Source organism: Alosa pseudoharengus, unplaced genomic scaffold, assembly GCF_046254945.1.
Source record: "Alosa pseudoharengus isolate Yale_2024_CS ecotype anadromous, Long Island Sound unplaced genomic scaffold, YU_APseudo_1.1 YU_APseudo_1.1_scf_1, whole genome shotgun sequence".
Taxonomy (NCBI): Eukaryota; Metazoa; Chordata; class Actinopteri; order Clupeiformes; family Clupeidae; genus Alosa; species Alosa pseudoharengus.
This window is the reverse complement of record NW_027468564.1, coordinates 47,019,732-47,043,403: the sequence shown is the minus strand read 5'-3', so window position 1 is coordinate 47,043,403 and position 23,672 is coordinate 47,019,732. Positions and strand designations below refer to the sequence as shown.

The 23,672-nt window shown below is 43.3% G+C and overlaps 2 protein-coding genes across 2 annotated transcripts in view; both read left to right on the top strand.

Annotated features, from left to right (window-relative positions):
- The window catches only part of LOC143130747 (sodium/potassium/calcium exchanger 3-like), a 40,454-nt gene extending 30,007 nt beyond the window's left edge, over positions 1–10,447 (top strand). The window contains exons 11-17 of the mRNA XM_076290007.1: positions 1,796–1,956; positions 2,596–2,887; positions 5,567–5,733; positions 6,345–6,459; positions 6,909–7,021; positions 8,036–8,101; positions 8,263–10,447. Of these exons, the coding sequence (XP_076146122.1) occupies positions 1,796–1,956; positions 2,596–2,887; positions 5,567–5,733; positions 6,345–6,459; positions 6,909–7,021; positions 8,036–8,101; positions 8,263–8,415 (1,067 nt within the window). The 3' untranslated portion in view covers positions 8,416–10,447. The remainder of the gene's footprint in view (positions 1–1,795; positions 1,957–2,595; positions 2,888–5,566; positions 5,734–6,344; positions 6,460–6,908; positions 7,022–8,035; positions 8,102–8,262) is intronic.
- A 66-nt stretch (positions 10,448–10,513) lies between these two features.
- Positions 10,514–23,672, top strand: part of LOC143130694 (ras and Rab interactor 2-like) — a 55,126-nt gene continuing 41,967 nt past the window's right edge. The window contains exon 1 of the mRNA XM_076290004.1: positions 10,514–10,814. The gene's annotated coding sequence lies outside the window, so the exon portion shown is untranslated. The remainder of the gene's footprint in view (positions 10,815–23,672) is intronic.

Genomic DNA, 23,672 nt, shown 5'->3' with positions numbered 1-23,672 from the left:
GATAAGGCTATCTTTCCATGCTTGGCGAAAAACTTCCAATTTAGTGGTACGCCATTTTTGTTCAAGTTTACGCGCTGTTCGTTTGAGTGTTTTTGTCTGTGTGGTATACCATGGAGCACGCCTTACTTGTTTTCTCATTCTCTTTTTGAGTGGTGCTACTGAATCAAGGGTTGAGCGTTCATCACATTATCAGTTAACAAGTCGACCTCGGCTGGATTAAGGAATGGGCCTTCTGATAGGCCTACCACATGAGTCCGGAATGGGGCAAGCGTAAGCGAAAATTTTTCTAGAAAGTCTGCATTAGTTTTTTCAGATAAGCCGCGGCTGTAGTATTCAGCTAAATTGGGTACTGCATGTTGTAATGTCATTGTAAAAGTAATTAGATGGTGGTCAGTTAAGGTCGGGTGTTGTGGCAAGATTGTTAACTGCTCTATGTTTATGCCGTATGATAAGACTAGATCAATAGTATGGTTATGTCGGTGCGTGGGCGAATTAACATTTTGGCAGAACCCGACATGGTCAATTAGGGATTGAAATGCAATTGTGAGACAATCGTGCACATTATCCATATGAATATTAAAATCACCCAATATAAGTATTTTTTCTGTTTGGATAGTTAAAGTAGAAAGGAAATCAGAAAATTCCTCTAAGAAATCAGTGTAGGGGCCAGGGGGTCTGTACAATGTGACCACAGTTACAGGCTGATCAGTTTTCCAGTCTGGCGGTAAAAAATTGAGGACTAGAACTTCAAAAGATTTAAACTTGTGTGTGAGCTTGGGAGATGTGAGAAGACTAGATAGATAGATTGTAGCTACTCCACCTCCCCTGCCAGTGTGGCGTGGTACATGATAATTCAAATGGGAGGGAGGTGTAGACTCATTTAATGGAAGGTATTCATCTGGTTTAAGCCAGGTTTCAGTAAGACACATAACATCTATATGATTGTCAGTAATAATTTCATTAACCAAGGCAGTTTTACTTGACAGTGATCGAATATTAAGTAAAGCAAGTGTAAGTTGCGTTTTTGGAGGAATTTGCTTCACCGAAGAAGTTTTTATCGTAATAAGATTGCTACGAATAATTCCCCTAGTGGGTCGAGTAAGAGTTGACAGTCTTGGTACAGACACGCTCTCTATTTGGCCTTGTGTGCCCTGTATACCTATCTTTTCTTTTTTGTTTTGTTAATTTTTCCATTCTGTTGTTCCTTCCCTCATTCATTCAGTCTTTTCTTTTTCCCTTTCCTCTACCCTTCTATTCTCTGTCATTCTCTGTGCTTCGCTTACTGTGATTATCTGAACCAAAATATCAGGCTTCTAGCAAATATGCACTAAACAATTTAGGCAAAGCTGTACACCAGCTTACTATTCACTGTCTATTCTCTCCGCCTTTATTCCTTTTCTCTTCTCTCTTTCCCCTCTTTCTACCCTCTCTCTCTTTCCACTCTTTCTCTCCTGTCTTTCTCTTTCTCTCTCTCTCTTTCACACTTCTCTCTGTCTCTCTGTCTCTCTTCCCTTTCCCTCTCTCGTTCTCTCTCTCTTCCCTTTCCCTTTCTCTCTCTCTCTCCTCTCTTTCCCCTCTTTCTCTCCTGTCTTTCTCTTTCTCTCTCTCTTTCCACTCTTTCTCTCCTGTCTCTCTTCTCTCTTCCCTTTCCCTCTCTCGTTCTCTCTCTCTTCCCTTTCCCTTTCTCTCTCTCTCTCCTCTCTTTCCCTCTCTTTCTCCCAAGTCTCTCTTCCCTTTCTCCTCTCTCTCTTTCTCCTCTCTCTCTCTCCCTCCCTCTCTCTCTCTTTTCCTCCAGCTAACTTCCAGTCGCAGCCCTCGGTGCTGATGGTGGACGAGCTGCTGTCCGCGTACCCCCACCAGCTCTCCTTCTCCGAGGCCAGCATGAGGGTGATGATCACCAACCACTTCTCACCGCGCACACGCCTCACCATGGCCTCACGCCTGCTCATCACCGAGGTGAGAGAGAGAGGGAGGGAGAGAGAGAGTGAGAGAGAGGGACGGAGAGATAGAGAGAGGGGGGACGGAGGGAGAGAGAGGGGACGGAGGGAGAGAGAGGGAGGGAGAGATAGAGAGGGGGATGAAGGGGGAGAGAGGGTGAGGGGGATAGAGAGAGAGAGGGGGGCTGGAGAGAGAGGGGGGACGGAGGGAGAGAGAGGGAGGGAGGGAGAGGGGGATGGAGGGGGAGAGAGAGAGAGGGGAATAGAGAGAGAGAGGGGGATGGAGAGAGAGGGGGTGGAGAGAGAGAGGGAGGGAGCGAGATAGAGAGAGGGAGTGAGAGAGGGGGATGGAGAGAGAGATGGGGGATAGAGAGAGAAAGGGAGAGAGAAATAGAGGGGTTTTTTTGCCAGTGTTGCTGAACTCAAAAATGGAAGGTTAGCTTTGAGTAAACCGTTTTTTTATTTTACATCTGTGGTTGCAAGTTAAATGCATTTATTGTTTATAAGATGAAGTGACTAATGGATTGATTGGTCAGTTAATTGAATAGTTGACTGAGCAATTGATTGGGTGATTGATCAATTGATTGATTGGCTGACTGATTGGATCACTGACACAGTGACCTGATTGATTGAGTGTTTTGTTTCATCCCCTCCGCAGAGACAGCGTCTGTCCAACAGCAGGTCGTTCAGCTGCAGCGAGGTGGACATGGCGGCACGCGCCTACGACCGGCGGAGCCTGGAGAACGGCCTGAGCGTGATCGACCGGGGACTGAACGGCCGCTACGCCACACACAAGGACGACAGCTTCGGGGGCGCGGGGGCGAAGGCGGGGCGGAGAGATCGAGGGGACGAGGCGGAGAACGAGAACGAGGACAACGAGAACAACGAGAACGACGAGGAGGACGGAGACGACGGAGAGGGAGGGCCGCTAGTGCCGTTCCACGTGCCAGGTGAGAGGGCAGGAGCGGACGTCTGCTCTGAAGTCCAGCCGTTTGTCTCATGTGCCCAGAGAGGCCCAGAGAGGCCCAGAGAGGCCCAGAGAGGCCCAGAGAGAGGAGGAGCACTGGTCTGAAGAATGTGATCTGGCCTTTCACTCACTCCATCTCTTGGTCTCTGTCTCGCTCTGTGTGTGCGTGCGTGTGCGTGTGCGTGTGCGTGTGCGTGTGCGTGTGCGTGTGCGTGTCTGTGTTTGACAGCGATAAAAGTAATGAATGACTTTGCTAACAGTTCAGCAGTTTGCCGGATGTGCGTGATTGATGTCCAGATCACATGCAAAGAGGCCATAGAGACACAGTAGTGCCTTGGCCAGGGCCTGACATGCTAACATTGCTAACAAGCTAACATTGTTGCAATCAAGGAATCACTGGACACTGTTTCTGCCTCTGCCTACACACAAATAGTAATGGCATAGCAGTCAGGTAAGGTAAGGTAATCAATGCTAAACAAATATCTCCTCACAACCTGCAAGTTCTCTAGTCTTTGAGAACACTGTAAAATAATCTGGACTTCTGACACAGCCCTGGCTCTGCGAACTGGAAACAATTAGCATGGAGTCAGTATAAGTATAAGTATAAGTATAAGTATATATACTTTTTTTGATCCCGTGAGGGAAATTTGGTCTCTGCATTTAACCCAATCCGTGAATTAGTGAAACACAAACAGCCAGGGTAGGAATTTCACGGCGGCCACGACGGCCATGGCCGTCGTAGCCCCTTGCATTGGCCGTGAGACAATCAGAGGTTTACAGGCCATGGTGGCCTTGGTGCCCCATTCTTTCAATATTCTGCTTTGCGTCCTACTAATAGCGATTTTTATTTAGCCTGTGGCCTGTCAAAATAATCTTAGCATTCACAGCGCAAATTAATTTAGTCTTTTACGCAGTGGAGAAAGTGACAGCGCAAGAAAGAAAGTGCGTGCAAATTCAACCATTCTTCTCAGTTGAACTACTCGCGAAGTAGCCTATTCATCACACAGACATCACAAGTATCACATGAAAGAGCTTTTTCTCAGCTTTTAAACGATGTTAGCCGATAATTGCTTCGCGAGAAAAGTAAATAATATAATTCAATTTAATCATACATTCTACTGAAGGTTTTGCGTCCCATGATCTCCCTACCCATTCATCTCGGTGGAATACTTCACGAACCCTTCTTTTAACACATGACAAACCATATATCAGAATAAACAGCAGACCTTACCGAACACAAAAGTGTAAATCAGTCCCCTGTACAGTTAGCCGTTCCAGAGTAATCCAGTTTTGAATTTGCAGTAAATTTCGACATGCATGGATGTCTCCAAATTTGGGCTTTAAGTTTTACAGTGTGTTTAAATTGTTCCACATGATTTCATAACGGGCCAAATACAAAATAAATGTTACAAATATCGCCTATATTGGTAAATCATAGGACAGCTGACTAAGAGTTTGTGAAAGTAGCCTTAATGATCACAAAATGCTAAGCATGCATCTAGGCTATTTGAGTTTCTTAAAGCTGAGCTGTGCTTAAATTGTTCAATACATGATTTCATAACAGGCCAAATATAAAATAAATGTTATATATAGCCTAGATATCTGCAAATATTAGATGATCAGATGATTTACAGTTCTATGTAATATGTCATGTTTCATGTTTTTGTAATGTTTCATACAGTGATGCAGGTCTACTGCAGTGAATAGGCTAAATACAACTTTGATCATTTTTATAGCCTAGGCCTACTACTGTATAGTTAACTTTGGCCTTGGTGCCCTGACATGTGGCCTTTGTGCCCCCCACCAAATATGCCCAACTGAAGGCCAAGTGGCCTTGCCCCCAGAATGGTGAAATTCCAAGCCTGCAAACAGCACACAGTGAACACACAGTGAGGTGAAGCACACACTAATGCCGGCGCAGTGAGCTGCCTGCTACAACGGCGGCGCTCGGGGAGCAGTGAGGGGTTAGGTGCCTTGCTCAAGGGAATTTCAGCCGCAGCCCACTGGTCGGGGCTCGAACCGGCAACCCTCCGGTTACAAGTCCAGAGTGCTAACCAGTGGGCCACGGCTGCCCCCAAAGTCAGCCTGTCCCCCAAACAATAACAAAACAGTTCTCAGTCCGAGGGGCGGGATAATCAGTTGTCTTTCAAATTCTCTCTGCACGCAATAGGACAGCGGCAGCGCTATGAGTCCCATGTGTTTCCCACCAGCGGAGCTAGTTGGCTAGTTCAAACGTTTGCCAACTTAATAAAAGCTTAACTCGTGTCACACTGTTCGCCAACAGCAACATCCATCTTATTTGTTTTCAAGTAGCAGGGAATTCAAGCCAAACCGTTGCAACTCTGCCATCAATCATTATGTTAAGCCCACCTAACGACTCTATACACGATTTCATTGGCCTGATTTAGTTTCGATTTCTGGAGCTCACAAGCCAACGGAGAGTTGCTAGACTAGCCCTGGCAGCAAATGTAATTTGCTGCCGCTAGGGGCGCGTCTAGATTTCTAGGCTAGCTCAGCAATTGTTCCACAACAATTTATTTGACATACTGAATTTAGAATCTTAACAGATGATGAGTGAAGTCTCTGTGGTCGGACTGTCCACTCCAAGTAGAGTGTGTGTTTGTAATGACTGCTGGTGTCTCTGCCTCTGTCTTGTGTGCAGCGGGCTGCTTCAACAAGCTGAAGTGGCTGAGCATGTGGCCTCTGAGCCTGGTGCTCTTCTTCACCGTCCCCAACTGTGCCAAGCCTGGCTGGGAGCGCTGGTTCATGGTCACCTTCGTCATGTCCACCGTCTGGATCGCAGGCTTCTCCTACATCATGGTGTGGATGGTATGTAGCGGAGTAGAGTGTTAGTGAGAGCATGCACACACATAGACACACACACACACACACACTCACTTAAGCACAAATGCAAAAGCACATACTGTTCTATGGACATACACACACACACACACACACACACACACACACACACACACACACACACACTTAAGCACAAATGCAAAAGCACATGCTGTTCTATGGACACACACACACACACACACACTTAAGCACAAATGCAAAAGCACATGCTGTTCTATGGACACACACACATACACACACACACACACACACACACACACACACACACACAGATATAAATATAAACACACAGGTCAGCAGTCAGCACACCAACATCTGTGACTACCAGGATCTTTATAGTCTCAAACTGTCATGGACCAACACGTTTTGTCTCTTTCTCTTTTTTTTCAGAGGCATGAAAATATCTTTTGAACTTTATTTAGCCACTTTTGTAGTTCTGATTACTCAGATGTTTCTCCTCAGCACTCTCAGCCTTTGTCTGTATGAACTGTGCGGTAGCAGCAGATGGGTATCTGAGGAACGAGGCGTTCAGCGTTTCATTTTTGTTTTGTTGGCATCGTGCGCCCCTTTCCCTGTAGGTGACTGTGATTGGGTACACTCTGGGCATCCCCGATGTCATCATGGGCATCACGTTCCTAGCAGCTGGCACCAGTGTTCCGGACTGCATGGCCAGCCTCATTGTGGCGCGCCAAGGTTGGCAGACACAGCACACTATATAGACCATGTCATGTCACCACGCACTATATAGACCATGTCATGTCACCACACACTATATAGACCATGTCATGTCACCATGCACTATATAGACCATGTCATGTCACCACACACTATATAGACCATGTCATGTCACCACGCACTATATAGACCATGTCATGTCACCACACACTATATATATATATATATATATACCGCTCCGCCTGGCAGTTCACTACAATATGCCACTTAATCTACTAAATAGTAAATTCTGATTTGTTTATTGTTACAGTACATTCTACAGATTATTCTTTGTACTCATAATAAGTACTTGTTAACTGTGTTGTTAACTTATACTTTGCTGTTAACTGTGTTAACTGTACAACTACATTCTATAGTTGTCTGTAGCCCTCAGTATTGTGTGACTGTGCTCTGTTGTTGCTGTGCAGGCATGGGGGACATGGCCATCTCCAACTCCATCGGCTCCAACGTGTTTGACATCCTGGTGGGCTTGGGCCTGCCCTGGGCCCTGCAGACGCTGGCCATAGATTACGGCTCCTACGTGAGTTGCCCTCTCCTGTGTCTGGGCTAGCCTCATGGAAATCACTTACTCTAATCTAATGTATTGTCTGTGTACCTGTATTAAGTTTTATTTATATATATATATTAGGGCTGTCACTTTACGTTCGAAAATCGATTGCACAATCGATTGGACCAAACAACACAAGTTTCGAAAACTAAAATAGGGAATCGATTTTAACCAAATATGTACACTATTAAAAAAAGAATTCCGAAGTGCAGTAAGCATTGTGAAAGCTAAAAAGAAAATTCCCACCAAGTTTCCGCACCGGAAACAGCTGTTTTAATCAGCTGCTGTGCTGCTCGTGTTTTGCCAAAAAATGGAGGACAACGCGATCAACCTGTGCGACATGAGAGAGACGAGTAATAGGCCCTAATAACTTGAGGCGTTCGATGTGGAATTACTTCGGATTTTTGGTATATTAAACTATGGAGAAGAACAAAGCGGTAGGCTATGCAAACTGTGCAATCGAGTTCTATGTAGGCGAAATTTGTTTGACATTTCTAATCGTAAACACAGACACAGATACGTTGTTGAAGACTGCAGTAATGTTTGTCACTGATGTAATGGCAGTCCACTTGGCTTATTGTTTTTCGAGAATGTTGCACTCCTGTTTGTCATTGTGCGCGAAACTTCACGCCAATAAATCATCAGAAATATTGCTGGCTTGCGTCTACAAGCGCCCTCTTTACGTTAATGCCTGTTAGTTGTTTGTGGATTGGCCTATATTTGGCGTTGAAAATGGAAACATCTTTAGACATGAAAAATCGATTTTACAATCGATTCAATGAACACTTATGTCTCAAAAATCGAACACGATTTTTTCACAAAAGTGACAGCCCTAATATATATATATATATATATATATATATATAGATATATATAGATATATGTGTGTATGTGTGTGTGTGTGTGTGTGTGTGTGCCTACAGTAACATAAGGTTTGTTAGTGTGTTGAACCATTTGAAAATGATTGGTTGGCCCTCTGCCTATTAGGTGCACTTGAACAGCAGAGGACTCATCTTCTCAGTAATTCTACTGCTGGCTTCAGTGTTCTTCACAGTAAGTCACAGTTGTGAGTTTAACACATTTTCACTGCATTTTTTCCTCTCAGAAAAAGCAAAACAGTGATTGTAAATGTTCTCCCTCTCTCTCTCTCTCCCTCTCTGTCGCTATCTTTCTCTCTCTCTTCCTCTCTCTCTCCCTCTCCCTCTCTCTCTTAGGTGGTGGGGGTACACCTGAATAAGTGGACACTGGACAAGAGACTGGGCCTGATCTGTCTGCTGTTGTACGCTATCTTCTTGTGCTTCTCCATCCTCATCGAGTTCAACGTCTTCATGTTTGTCAACCTCCCCATGTGCCGAGAGATCATCTGACCCCAACCCTGCAGCCTTCGCTTACATCACTTCCTGTTGATGTCAAGAAGAATAGCTCACGGTCAAAAATGGATGGATTGATTGACCCACGATTGTTGGATGGATGTTGACCCTTGTTTGTGTTTTGGAGGAATTATAGAAAAAGTTTGATTTTTGGTGCAATAGAGGCCCGATGCCTCATGGGCTTTCGATTGATTAATTGAGGAATATACTTGAAAGCAAGAAAAAAATGAAGACTGCATGTATTGATAGACAGAATGGACCTAAGCTTAAAGAAGAGTCGGAGGGTTTGAGGCTGCTGTGTTTTTTCCACTACTTAAGTTACTATGGTGACTGAAGAATGGATTCATTCACTTCAAAATCAATTAGGAGAGACTCAGACTTTTGGGACAAACATGGTCTGACTCCTTGGAGAAACTGGAACTTCTGTGTATATATTTATTGAATGTGAGGACTAGGACCATCTTCAAATATTTCTCATCTTATCAGGGCTTTGTAATTTTTTGAGAAAATCCTGAATGCGGAATGGACACACACAAATACACGGCTGGTTCTTTGTGTATAGTGAATCGAAACCTTGACCCTGAGTCACAGCACCTTTTTTCGTTTTTCTCCAGAACATTTTTTGAAAATTTAAGAGCTATTGTTTTGTTTTTTTCTTTGCATTTGCCTTGCACTGTTAGGGTCACAATTGCTGGCCTTTGGGGATATGTTTTGCGTTATTTAAGATATTTATGTTTGTGTTAAGTTATTGGTCATTTTTTATATTCTGTGCATTGTCACCTTATGGAGTTGAAGCTGCACTCTTCACATAACTGCACCGTAGACATATGAGTGGCAGTAGTACCTACTTTATGTGTTTGATCTCCATATAACAATTACCAATTAAAATGGTAGTCGTCCACAGTATAGTTTCATAATGCTATGCCTTTAGCTGTTAAAGTTTAAGGCTTTCTTAAATACTTTAAGTGTAGGGTGCAACAAAAATCTTTCCCAGGAAGATTGGTATGGACACATGTAAGACCGAAAGGTATAGACACTGGAGTAGCCAAACCTAAGATATTTTATTTATGTATATATTTATGTATAAACATATTTATATGCGGTAGTGGTCTGCGCTCTGCACTCTCGTCTGAACTCAAGCAGACCTTTATTTATTTATTTGGCTGCGTCATGTGAGGCACGATGCAGTGTCCTATACAACTGTTTGTAAAACGCAGTGTCGTGCAAGACAAATAGAGATGTTGATATTTTAACACTGTAAGAGGTTATTTTGTATAATTATCTAAATGTAAAAGCATTGCAGTTCTTTGGCCATGTGATTCTATCACAAGAGGGCAGTGTGCTAGTGTAGTTGAATGCAACAGGACTCACAGTCAATCCCTCCGAGGGTCTTGTGGAAAAGATTGTATTTAAAGGTAAGTTAAGTTGATGTGATTGTGAATTCAGACACGCAGCATTTGTTGACCACAACACGTGAATGCATGACTGCAAATAGCCCTGAGGTGTTGTTTTATATATCAAAAGTCATTTTATGTTATCAAAAGTTAAGGAAAATATTATATAGTGCCAATCATTAATACTACACCGTTTGGTCACTCGTCGTGTCATATAATCACAGTTCCCAATGTAGTTGTTTGCAGTTTTGTGATGTATGTATTATTGTATTTGTATCAGTAATTATGAACGTTGACAGTTTTTTGGTACTTTCAGGAAGATGACAAATTGGTGCATGTTTCTTTTCTCATAAGTCTACTGAATGCATATAAGGACTAAGACGCGCTGTATCAATCACATTGTACATATCAGTGAAAAAAGATAGGTCTACGATCTCATCAAATATCAAACTTTGCAATTGTTTAAAAGAAACAAATGATGTAGGGCTATGGTTTCTTATCATATCTAAGTTCCGAATTTTTTTTTTTTTTTTTGTCCTCAGTTCGCGATTTCATTGACAATTTGTGCGCAAAAGAAGCCATTTGTACGACAGTTTGATGCCTTTGGGCAATAAAATGGTTTACATGCAGTAGGATATTGTGTCTGGAGACTGTCTGTCATAGGCTGTTAAGTGTGTAGGCCTAGCCTACACGCGGATACCCACAAACACGCTTGGGCGCACACGAAGGTATAGTGCGCGCTTTGCTTTGGTTGGAAGAATGATGAGAATGAAATGACCCATCAGTTGTGCACATTCCATGCCGGGACACGTGACTTCTTCAGACAAACTCTTCAGCACAGAACAGCCTCGTCCATAGATGGAGTTTGCCCATGTCAGGGAGCAAGAATTGGTGGGTTTGAAGTCCACTGTCAACATACTGCAGTGCATAAATGCCTTCGGCTTTTAACGGATTGAACAGCAGTTGACATTGAGGAGTTCCAGGTCGGTTGTGCGATTTGAGGTAGGCTATGTCAACTATGTCATACACGGTCCAATGGAAGACTGATGTAGCATTATATTTCATGATGTAACATTAGCTTTTTTTTTTATGACTGAATGAAAACGACAAGCTAAAAAGTCAAAAGAGTACGCTATTAGTTTCCTTATTTCAATGCATTCCAAAGACTTAGTACGATGCTGTAGCCTGTCAGTTATATTGTGGGTCAATAAAACAGGATTGCTCCGGTTACAGAAAGGGTGTTGAGTAGGCTTTTTTCGGTAGGTAGTTTTGTGCGACTGCGTGCGTGTCTGTGTCTGCACGCATATGTCAATACATTGCGTTTACAGTATATATCAACCCATTCTAAATACGAGTCAGTGCCATTGGATACCCTAAACATTATGCCACATAGCTGAGTCAGGTGCAATTTCAGTTTCACTTTGTCAAAGTTATATCAGCGTGGCTCAAAGTATCACGTATGACCTGCTGAGCTTAGACAGCCGAGCTGTAGCCACGTTATTATCTGCCCTGAATAAACAGTCTGCGTTCCTCACCGTGCCTGACACGGGTTTCCGCCGATCACACACTGACGCATTGACAGTTTAACTATAGAAGTATGTAACATACAATGAGATTTCATTGTTCACAGACCGTTCTTTCTCACTACAGCTGAGATTTAGGTTGTTTTAAAAAAAAATCACAGAAATGTTATCCGTGGGTTTGGATTTCTAACAGAAATTGCATGTGAGTTTTACAAACCTCATCCACAGAAGTAAAGTATTATTTGTAATAACACCCTCCAAATTCCTATGTGAAAGCTGCTTCTGTCTCGACCTTAGTTAGGTTGCTTAAGCGGTTCAAGCCCTCTCTTCATGGCGCCCCTTCTTGGCACTGCTCCTGTCCGTCGCCTGTGTTAATTGGAGCAACAAAAGACGGGGCTAGTAGGCCTAATATTCTAGACGGTTTGGAACAGACTTCCATCAGATCAAATTGCTCTCTGTGGTATATCCAGGACTGTTGTATTGTCTCGTTGCTTCCCACACCTTTCAGTCACCTGGTTTGTTTTACTGTAAGGGTGCAGTTACTTGATTTGTTTTCTTAATTGCATCACGATTAGTCATATTTAAAGGGGACATCCTGTTTCCTATTTAATTGTTTGAAGCTAGACTTTTATAATGGCTTGTTTGTATTGCAAGCTAAAACCATGGTCTTGACTTGACTCATGCAGCACCATGCTGCACCATACTAACCACAGCTGGAGTAGATGGAAGAACAGAAACGCGTTGGAGCCAGACTGGGTCAGTGGAGGCTATTTGAGTTTCAGCATCATTCACACTCCCTGAGAAAAGCCTTCCGGACTGAAATCTGACGCAAGAGATTAGCTCTAGTCTGGGAAATGAGGCCGGTCTGGTTGAGGCATGCTAAGATATGCAGGTATGATCAGAGGTGGGGAATTACTCTGAATCTACCCTAAATCATTCCAGGCAGCTGTAGCTTTCAGTTCCCTTAACCGCCCACACATACTGTACCAACACACTTTCATAAATGTATCTGGGTTTGTGGGGTACTCTTCCTCACTCTCTTCCTCACCCTCAACAGTGACTGGTACCATGAGCAGCATTATCATAAATTACATTATATACCCATTTTTGAAAAGGTGTAACTCTACTACTCAAATATTGGTCTACATACACAGCACACAGCACACCACAGCAGACCTATGGTAGCATGCAATGATGGGTTTTTGCATTTTCTCCCACTTTCTTGAAAAAGAACTATGCATATTGTTTTTTGTTGTATGTGGTATTCAAATCAAACAATTTCCGTAGTAGGGTGGTTGACCACAACATAGATTTAAGGTCTTGGGTGCGTAATTTGCTTGACTTTTCACAAGTGCAGTTGAGCAGTGAAGATCTAATGGAGTGACAACGCTGTATCTTCCTCCTGTCCCCATTCTCTAATGAATGCAGCAATGGAGAAGAATTCCCTAATCAGCCACCCATTGGCCATTCACCATACAGTATCTGCACCAGCACGGCCAGACAGCATTGTGTGGTGAGCTAATAGGGGCTACAGTAAACCCCCATTGAATGGGTTCACTGTACAGACAATTGGTGGGTTTGGGGGGTGGGTCACAGGCGAAGGACAGCTCCTGGATGGAGTCCCAGTACCCAGTAGAACCCCCCCCCCCCCCCCCCCCAAAAAAAAAAAAAAAAAAAAAAAAACTGTCCCTCAGTCCTGCACCTCACTGGGGTCCCTCCGTTTATTCTGCTGGAGGGTTTGTGCTGGTTGTTGGGGTGTGGTGTGGGGGAGGGTTTGTGCTGGTAGTTGGGGTGGGGTGTGGTGTGGGGGAGGGTTTGTGCTGGTTGTTGGGGTGTGGTGTGGGGGAGGGTTTGTGCTGGTAGTTGGGGTGTGGTGTGGGGGAGGGTTTGTGCTGGTAGTTGGGGTGTCTGTTGTGGGGGGGGGAGGTTTTGGTCGTGAATGTCGATGTTGTGGTTTCTGTCCGTCACAGTGATGGTTTCTAAGATGTCTCGTGGAGATACAGTAGACCCCTTAACTGCTGTGACGAACCGCTGCCCCGGTTAAGAGGCTGTTGTTCTGAAAAGCTACACCAATGGAAAAAGCTGGGCTGAATGAGAAACAGGCCACATGCTTTGATTAGACCTCTCAGTAAACATTGAAACTCTTTCAATAAGAAATTATTCCAAAAATTTAATCATCCCTAAAGGATTGTGTTGCTGCAAATAGGCCTTTGCGTTTGAATGAGCATGTTGCTGCATGCATGAGCATTCTTGATCAAATTCTGTCTTCTTGGTTCAGCTAGTATGTGGCTGGATTATATTCAGTGTGTGTGTGTGTGTGTGTGTGTGTGTGTGTGTGTGTGTGTGTGTGTGTGTGTGTGTGTGTGTGTGTGTGCGGGCGTCTGTGTGCATGTGTGTGTGTGTGTGTGTGTGTGTGTGTGTGTGTGTGTGTGCGTGTCTGTGTGCGTGTGTGCATGTGTGTGTGAGAGAGATAGAGAGAAAGAGAGAGAGATCATCTCAGTATTTTGTCATCATTCTTTTCAATCACTCTGCATACCACTCTCCCCCACGTGTTGCGCAACCGTTTCGTTTACCTTGCCATAATGTCACCATAAACACTCATGGGTAGAGCCTTTCTGCACTCTACTGTTGAATCTCCATGGTGGCTATCCCACATAATTAATAAGAGCTCCACAGGTACCCAGTAGTGGTCCTTTTGATCTCCTAGCGAGACTTAAGCTGAAGTCTTTCTTGTCTTTGCCCTCAGACACACCACCTGGTCCCCTAAAGATGATGTCATCGCTGTCTGATGGTCGTCCAGTAAAGTTGCACGGCGACACCAGGGGCATCACCCGTCCAAAAGCCACAGAGTGCAGCCGGCGTCAAATAAGCGCCAGAGCTCCACGACTCCAAACAATGAGTCACTGTGGTCAAGAGAGGAATATCTGGAGAGGAAGGAGTCCTGTTATTGTCCCCAGTAATTGTGTGTTCCTTTGAGGCGCCGCGTTTTCCTTTTATCTGCAGGTTGCTCTGAAAGGGTCAGTTGGAGGCCACAACCCAGGGAGATGTTTAGAGAGGAACTGGAATTAAGTCAGACAGAGAAACACAGACAACACACATCATCTCTCTCTCTTCCTCTCTCCCCCTCTCTCTCTTATCCTCCTCTCTCTTCTCTCTCTCTCTCTCTCTCTCTCTCTCTTTCTGTCACCCAGACACAGACACACAAATCATCGCAATCCTCTTCAATCTGTAACTTACAGTATAGTCTACATTCGTTGATACATTACAGCTAGCTTGCATCACACACTGTGGTCTAAACTGCGGTGACATATTTTGTCATCTGGAGTCGTACTTGATGATATTAACAGTAATTGACGTGGACATGAAGTTAGCTACGGTTTTCACTCACATAAAGCTTAATTTAGTTCAGACCTAAACATCAGTTCCCCTTTTCTTCCCAGTTCCTATAGAGTCTCTGTGTCATTCCTTAGTGTCTCACTCATGTGAACAAAACAGTAGGCCTATTGCTCCTCTCACTCCCCTTGCCTCCTATTGTCAAGTCTCCTCTGCCCTAGAAGTAGGTCAGTGCAGTGGCATGGCATTGTTCCTGGATGTTTAGCCCATGAAGTAGGGTTGTGTGGACGCGGCCTCCGCCTGCCTCCCTGTTGACTGCAGTGAGCCATTTTGGTATGGCAACTGGTCTCATGTGTCATACAGATGCTGCTGCTGTTGCTAGTTGTGATAGTGATGTTGCTAAAAGTGTCCGATATGCCGCCACTGTTGTTCCCGCTTTGGCTACTCCGGTAGGTTGGTCAGTTACAGATGTGGTCAGTGATTCTGGCACTTTGCTTTTAATGGTTTGGGTTCCTTAATCATCTAATTGCACTGTGTTGTAACTTATTTCGAAGTCATGTTGGGTAATGTGTGTGTGTGTTTATGTGTGTGTGTGTGGTTGTCAGCTGACATCAAGTAGAGCTTCAGAGAGAAGGCCCTAAGGCCCTGAGTGTTTTGGGCTAGAGGTCTGCACTCCCGCAGTAGACCCGCGGGTCCCGACGCAAAAGAGTGCGGTGCGGGACAACTTTTGAAAGCTCTTTGCGGGAGCAGGCGGGATGAGAGAGGTGCGTTCGCGGGTGCGGGACAAACCAATGATTCACTGCACTCCCGCAAATTAAATATGTGCGTAAAATTAAATATGGAAATGATTAAAGTAGTGTTCATAACTATAGTTCAGCTGGATGTTCTGTTAGGCAGCATTATGTTAGGCAGGGATTTAAGCATAACTGATGGATAGCAGGCCTATAGCCTATATTGTCGTTTACGTGGGTTCAATTTGTTCCTGCTGCTCATTGTCAAAACTCGAAATCGAAAGCATGACAGAGGAAGAGGGCACCAGGCTAGGCCTACTTCAGTTGTTAGCCTACATTCAGAACCAAGAAACTGACATCTGGAGTCTTTCTCAGGTGTGTGTGCTCCTTTCGTGAGACAGAAAGAAAAGCTGAATAGGCTATCCCTCCTGCATGCGGGCTTTAGCGGGCGGGAGCGGGACATCATGTTACAGATGCGGGCGGGAGCGGGACTAAAAATGACACATTAAAGAGGCCCTATGCAACAATTTTAGCAAAAATGACCTTAATTATGCAGGTTGAGAGTCGTTCTGATGGTTCTACAACACTTTTTGGGTCGTTTGGTGGGTGCTTCGTCTCCCCCTAGTGCTTCTACGCGGAAAAACCGAATATGCAACTTTCTGGTCACGGTCGGAACACATCCGGATGTAACTCGGCGGAAATACTCGAAAATGTAGTCAGATTTAGTCAGATTGTAGTTTCTAAGAAGACTGCAAAACGGACTCCGACTTGGCTTTGTTGCTGTTGAAATTGTAAGTAGCCTACCTTTGGGTGAACTTCGTTTTTGTAATGTGATTTTTGCTCGACCGTTTTATTGTGAGCCCTATGTGTTTAGCTTGGTTTATTGATGCTAGCTCGCTAGCTATTGGGGGTTTAGCGTAGCAGTCACTTGCTACCGAAGCTGCAGGGGGAGCTATGTCGTGAATAATGCGAGCCCAAATCAGGCGAAAACCCAGAAACAGCGAAGGAATAACCAGACCTGCATAGGGCTTCTTTAATGCGGGAGCGGGACAGAATATTGCGGGAGCGGGCGGGCGCGCACAGACCTCTATTTTGGGCCTTACCTCAGAGTTTAGCTCTCTCCAGATTACTAAGTGGAAACGGGTGGGGGAGGGGGGAGGGAGGGAAGGAGAGGGAGTGAGAGAGAGAGAGAGTGAGAGAGAGAGAGAGAGATGGAGGTAAGGAGGGAAGAAAAAGTCAAAGACTGAAAGATGTAAGTGTGCAAGAATAAATATTTTAGTCAATATGAGTTTGCTGCCAGTATTTGTTAAGTGTGTTGTGTTCTGTGTGTGTTTTTATTTTACTTTATTTCATTTAAATGTTTTTTTTATTCTCATCCGAATGCTCTCTCTGTATGATATGTGTTGTTTATTGATTGAAAATAAAAAATCATAATCACAAAAAAAGGTAGGTGTGCAAGAATAAAACAAAGAAAGGATGCGAAAGAAAACATGGTAGAGAAACTGAAAGAAAGGAAGTCCCTCATCCTCAGGACGGGAGGCTCATCCTCAGGTCAAGCTTCAGATACTGGACCCTCTAGGGAGTTGACCAGTCATTGCCCCCCACCCCACCCCATCCCTCTCTGTGTGTGTGTGGATGTGTGTGTGTGTGTGTGTGTGTGTGTGTGTGTGTGTGTGTGTGCGTGTGTGTGTGTGTGTGTGTGTGTGTGTGTGTGTGTGTGTGTGTGTGTGCGTGTGTGTGCGCGCAGCTGCCCTAACCGCTGGTTTTAAGGATGGGCCAACAGCACCGAGTGTGCGCGAGAGGGTGTGTCTCCTGAAAGGGGTGTTTAGGGGTGTGTGACCACTTTAGAGCACTGGAGTAAATGGCGGTGGTTTCTTAACACATAGTGGTCTTGTTTAGGGGTGTGTGACCACTTTAGAGCACTGGAGTAAATGGCGGTGGTTTCTTAACACATAGTGGTCTTGTTTAGGGGTGTGACCACTTTAGAGCACTGGAGTAAATGGCAGTGACTGGTGTACCTTTTCACAGTCTTTCTGTTTCTGCTTCATGTGTGAGGAAGAGAATGTGTGAGGCTGTGTGGTTGATATGTGTTTATGTGTGTGTGTGTGTGTGTGAGAGAGAGAGGGCAGTGTGTGAGAAAGTGTGCGTATGTCTTTGTGTGTGTGTGTGTGAGAGAGAGAGAGCAGTGTGTGAGAAAGTGTGCGCATGTGTGTAAATGTGTGTTTGTGTGTGTATTGTCTGCTAAGTCTTGACACTGTGCCTCTGTGTGCCACTGGCAGGTTTCTGTGTTGGGGGCGCATGAGACGGCTCCTTGTTTGGCTGCAGCTGACTCTTGTAAAACAGCCCAGGCCATCAGTCCCCACAAACAGGCCTGCCAACCTGTTAGGGACGCCTCGGAGCGAGGCTCACCCATCGCTGCCCACACACAGGCCTGCCAACCTGTTAGGGACGCCTCAATGGTGTGAACTGAGATTGGAAAATCTGTATTTTATTCCCAGGAAATTACATCAGATCCGCATTAGAGCATGAGAAATGGAACAAATTGTGTATGTGTGTGTGTGTGTTTCTGTGTGTGTGTGAGAGAGAGAGAGAGAGAGAGGGAGAGAGAAGTGGAGGGAAAGAACTGCCCAAAAGTATTGAGACTGAAGATACAAAATAATACAAGTGAAACAGACATAGGATGCACTCTCCCTATAAAATGACTGTCCTGTGTTTCATTCATTTATCCATGTTCTCTGGGATGTACTGTATGTGAGTGAATGTCAGCACCCCAATCAGCAAGCAGCCCACAGTTGGGAGAGGAGCCTTGCTATTGCTATTGAGTAGAGTGGCTCCTCCATTTTGCAGTTTTTCTCAGTTGCTTTGGCACATTTCTCAGATCAGAATGGTTAATTATGACCGCTGCGCAGCGAAGCGGCGGTCATGTAAGTTTAGTCAGATTTTTCTTTTTTTTTCTTTCTTTTTTTTCGCATGGCCAATTTTCCGTCAAGGATTCCCGGGACACTGAAAGACCGGGGTACACGAAACTTGGTGGGCATATAGCCCCACATGGATAGCATGGAACCATTGTTTTTTGTTTTGATCTGTAGCCCCCCCGCTGGACTGGACCCCCAAAAGGAGGTAGTTTTCTGTGAATATCTCAAGAACCGTAGGGCCTAGGAGGACCACCTTTTTTTGGTATATTGGTCTTAAGCGGCCATGTCAACCCATCCCATTACAACTTATTTCATGTATAGCGCCACCTAGTTAAAAATTAAAAAGCAAAAAATTAGGTGTTTTAATCACAATATCTCTGGCTGACATGGTCAAAACTGCACGAAATTGAAAGTGTAGGATCATTATGACACCCTCCGAATGCATTCCAAGTTTCGTGGACTTTTCTTTCATGGGGGGCCATACAATAAATTAATTTATGTTACATTTAGTGACCGTACACCAACAGATTTTTCTGTGAATATCTTGAGAACCGTAGGGCCTAGGATGACCAATTTTTTGCGTATGTTTGCCTCCAGGGGTCATGTTAATCCATTCCATATGCACAGATGTGCATAAACAGATACACACGCACATACATACATTCACAGTAATCATACGTATGACTCTTACTCACACAGTAGACATATGTACGCATGCATGCACATGCACACACACAGGCACATACACAGGCACATACACAAGCACATGCACGCACACACACACACACACACCCACACACACACACATAAACATAAACATGTACACGCACACATGCACACAATTCAAGAATTTCTCAGAATTATGAACAGGCAAGATGGGGGTGGGGTTGTATAAAATGTATTTTACATGTGAAATATATGAACTTTGGTACTTGTTGTCTAGCAGATACCAGTGAGAATTGAGTGTGCATAATGCAATTCAGTGAGACAGTTAGAATCATATATGCCTTTCAGCGTGACTTATTTTTGTGGAAAAAATGTGCTGGACTGGGCGGCGGTCATATTTTGTACAGCTCTGCGGTACATCTAGTTCTCAAAACTGTTTGTTCAAACTCCATTTCATCTTATCACTTGTGCACTTCATTGAAGCAGTTTCTCCCCATTTTGAACAAACAGCAATGGTTTTGTACATCTATGCAACTGATTTTGTACAAATGTCTGCTATTTCTGCTATGTCTTGTTGTTCAAAATGCATCATACTGGTTCCCTGCTGAATAGTCCTATTGTGGCATTACATGCAAATGTGCTAGCTGTCATAACTAGTTGTCATAGTCTATTTATAGCATATACAGGCCAAAAGTTTGGACACACCTTCTCATTTCAATGTGTTTTTTTATTTTCATTGTAGATTCTTACTGAAGGCATCAAACCTATGACTGAATGCAAAGTTATTTGGCCCACAGATGAATATTTGTCAAGTTATGGCTTGCTGAATATGGTATTAAATTAAAAAAAAATAGCAACTAGAAACTAGCAACTAGAAACTAGAATATAAGACATGTTTTCAGTTATTTCAAAACTTTTGTACATAAATATGTTTGTACAAAACATAAGTACATAATTCCACATGTGTTTATTAATAGTTTTGATGAATCTAGTACATAGTCATGAAACTAAAGGAAACACATTGATTGAGAAGGTGTGTCCAAACTTTTGGCCTGTACTGTACATGTATGTAACGTGACAGACAGGAACACCAGGATGTATAGAAAGATGTACAGTGGTGCACAGGTCTGATCAAGGGGTCTTTTACTGTATATTGGCCATTTTTCATTTGCACAATGCTGTAAAATCCTTGGTTGTCTTTATACAGTCACAATGTCTGTCAACAGTAAAAACTTTGAAATCTATCCACTGTGTTGCAATCAACCCCCTTCACACACAAAAATGTGCTTGCGCATTGTTCATTAGGAAATGTGTACAGCGTAAACTGTCATATTGACAACAAGACAAAACAGTCAAAAAAAAAATCTGTTGTTCAAATGTTCACTATGATTAAAAAAAAATGCATCAAAGCGACTGAGAAAAAAAACTGTAAGTCATTTTAATGCCCTCAATCTGGAGGCCTTTGTGCCTGAACTGGAGGATGAGTTAGCTTAGCCTGTGTGCTTACAAAAACGTGGAGGTAGTTAAAAGGATTCAGCAGGTTTGTGAGTGACTTGTGAGTGACATCCTGAGACGTGTGTTTTCTCCATCCCTGTGGATTATCTCCCAAACCCTGCTTCCGATTATTATTGCTTACCATTAATTAGGCTACTTTACTACTGTTGTTATGGTTACCATTCATAAGCGCATTGATATGGAACGGCGATTCTTTTTTTTTTTTTGGAACTACTTCAAAGGTAGCCTGTTATTCACCTTACCGAAGTTAATGGCCACCCCATCAGCCAATCAGAGAAGAGAATCCCATTGTTAAGGTAAATAAAGTGCTGAGACAGGAGAATTTCAGTGTTGCTCAGGCTCCTACAGGTTAGTGAGCAAAGACAATGATCTTAAAGTCAGGTCGCCAATTATATTAGAGATAGCTCACATGTTTTCAATGTGTATACATATGATGTGCTGACAGGAATTTAAGAAAATCATTTATTTAATTTCCTTTATAACATTTTGTAATAATTTGTTAATTTTTATTCAATATCAACTATTTTAGACAAGACACTGAATATAATGTGGCCACTGGTTTGTAGTTGGAGCAGCTGTGTTTAAAATATATTTTCAATGTTGTGCTCATGGTAGACCCAGGGGGGGTGGTATGGTGAATATTGTTCCTCCCATTGGGAGGTTACAGTGGAGACTGAAGGTTGCACAGTACTGCACACAATCAATTTAAATAAACTAGATGTACCGCAGAGCGGTACAAAATATGACCGCCGCCCAGTCCAGCACATTTTTTCCACAAAAAGAAATCACGCTGAAAGGCCTATATGATTCTAACTGTCTCACTAAATTGCATTATCCACACTCAATTCTCACTGGTATCTGCTAGACAACAAGTACCAAAACATGATTAGTTCATAGATTTCACATGTAAAATTCATTTTATATAACCCCACCTCCATCTTGCCTGTTCATAATTATGAGAAATTCTTGATTGTTTGTGTTATGTTTATGTTATGTGTGTGTGTGTGTGTGTGTGTGTGTGTGTGTGTGTGTGTGTGTGTGTGTGTGTGTGTGCGTGCCTGCGTATGTGCCTGTGCATGGAAGCGTACATATGTCTACTGTGTGAGTATGTGTCATACGCAGTGCCGGCCCAAGCCTTTTGGGGGCCCTAAGCAGAATTTGATTTGGGGGCCCCCTCCCACAACGCAGTCACCTGTGCTTGGCGATAATTGACAACTTCACACTATAATGTCATATTATAAATTAATACAGTGAGGTTATGTATTAATACAGCGACTGATTATGAACTACTGTCCCCCTGGACACAGATGCATAAGGACCCTCTCCCCCTACCCTGTTTGTGCAAATGTGGGTACAAACGGGTGTGTGTGTGTGTGTGTGTGTGTGGGGGGGGGGGGGGTTAGATGTGATTTCCTGTATTCTGGTGCATTTTTGGGATGGTCAGCTGGAGAAGGGCAGTACCTAAATTTGTTCAGATTCATAGCCTTTTGCTTTTTGACTTATTGGTAGTGAATTCACACAACTACTTGGGGTTCAGGGTCCCTTGACCTCTTGGGCTCGGTAGGCTCATTCAGTAATCCATCCTTGCTCACATGCCAAAAATGTTTTGGGGCTCCAATCTAGACTTCTGGCCCCATGTGCTTGGTAAACCAATGTATTAATATAGTTGTTATTTACACCAACCCTGTCACCTTTTAATCTTAGAGGGTACTAAAATCACAGATTTATTTGAAACATTCATATTCAAAGTGAAGCACTAAGGGTGGTTTACTGAAGTTGAATTGACAAATAACAAAATACAACAGCATTTGTATTTGTTGTAAACAAGTACATCAGTTTAATGACTTGTTTTTCAACAGATTTGCTGAACAAATCCGCAAATGTGCATTAAATGAGCAATTTTCAACTACAAAATAAAAACAAAATAGACAAACATTAATAATCAAAAATAAAATGTCCCAAAAAATAGATAATTATTCCTACTTCGTTCCTGGTTTTTAGGCATCTGCAACTCTGCAGTGGACGAACCTGCAATAATTAAATAAATACATAAATAAATTTAAAAAAAAAACGATGTTAAATGTGTTGTGTCATATTAACAGGCTATGTAACCATTTGCCATCAAGAAAACCTCACCTTCTGGTAGGTAGAGTTAGGTAGAGGTAGAGATGTGCTCCAAAGGACTTCAACAGTGTCTCTGAAAAAAAAAAAATATTGCATAAGTGCATAGTTGATCGAGCAGAATGAGTTTATTTTGCTATCATTACTTACACTCAAATAACAAGCAATTCCACATGTAACAATTCATATTCTATTGGCAAATGAGGCATAATCAAAAGAGTATACTTAATTGCAGTATGGTGAACGCTTAACATGGTGATCTACTGCAGCCTAAATATTAGGGTAGCACCGCTACATCACTTGCCACTATCTTAATCAAATGTAAGTTTATTTTCATCACAGAAGTCTCCCCACCCAACATGGTATATTTTCTCAAACACTACCATCTCTCTCCAAAGATCTTAGAGCAGAGCGCACTGCTGTTCCATCTTTGCCTATGAAGCTGGAACGTTACCGATGCCCAGAGTCGCGCTAGTCAGTGGGTTGGGTTGGGACTGGGAGCCTGGGCTTAGTCTGTTGTTGCTATCAGACTTACCACTATGTCACATATTATAGAGCAGTAATAAACTATCAACACTTTCAGGTGCGAAATCAGAAACAATCCCTCTGTGGTAAATTTGCCTTCAGCTACGTTTTCATGTAGCTACTGTAGTGCTAATGTCCACTTCAGTCAGCTAGCTAACTTTAATTTACGACATAATAAGCCCACCTAGAGCAAGGGTACATGCTTGATTGAACATCCAAAACAATCCCAATATCCTTGACATCTGAAATACATCTAGATACATATATATTAATGGGAGACATTTCTCTGTTGATGGCGGAGATTTAGCTCTGGTGATGGCTTATATTAGATCGATCATGACAGCTAGCTAGCTACCTCAAGCACAAAACATACTGTAAATAATCATGCAAAACATACCTGTATCTTGCTCGTTTTTCTCCTCCTCTGTCATTTTCTTCGTTCTGTTTTCGGCACCAGAGAGATACGTCCTTTTTTGTGACTTGTCTGAACATTACCGTCTCTTCCGATTGTTGAACTTGATGCAGTGTCTG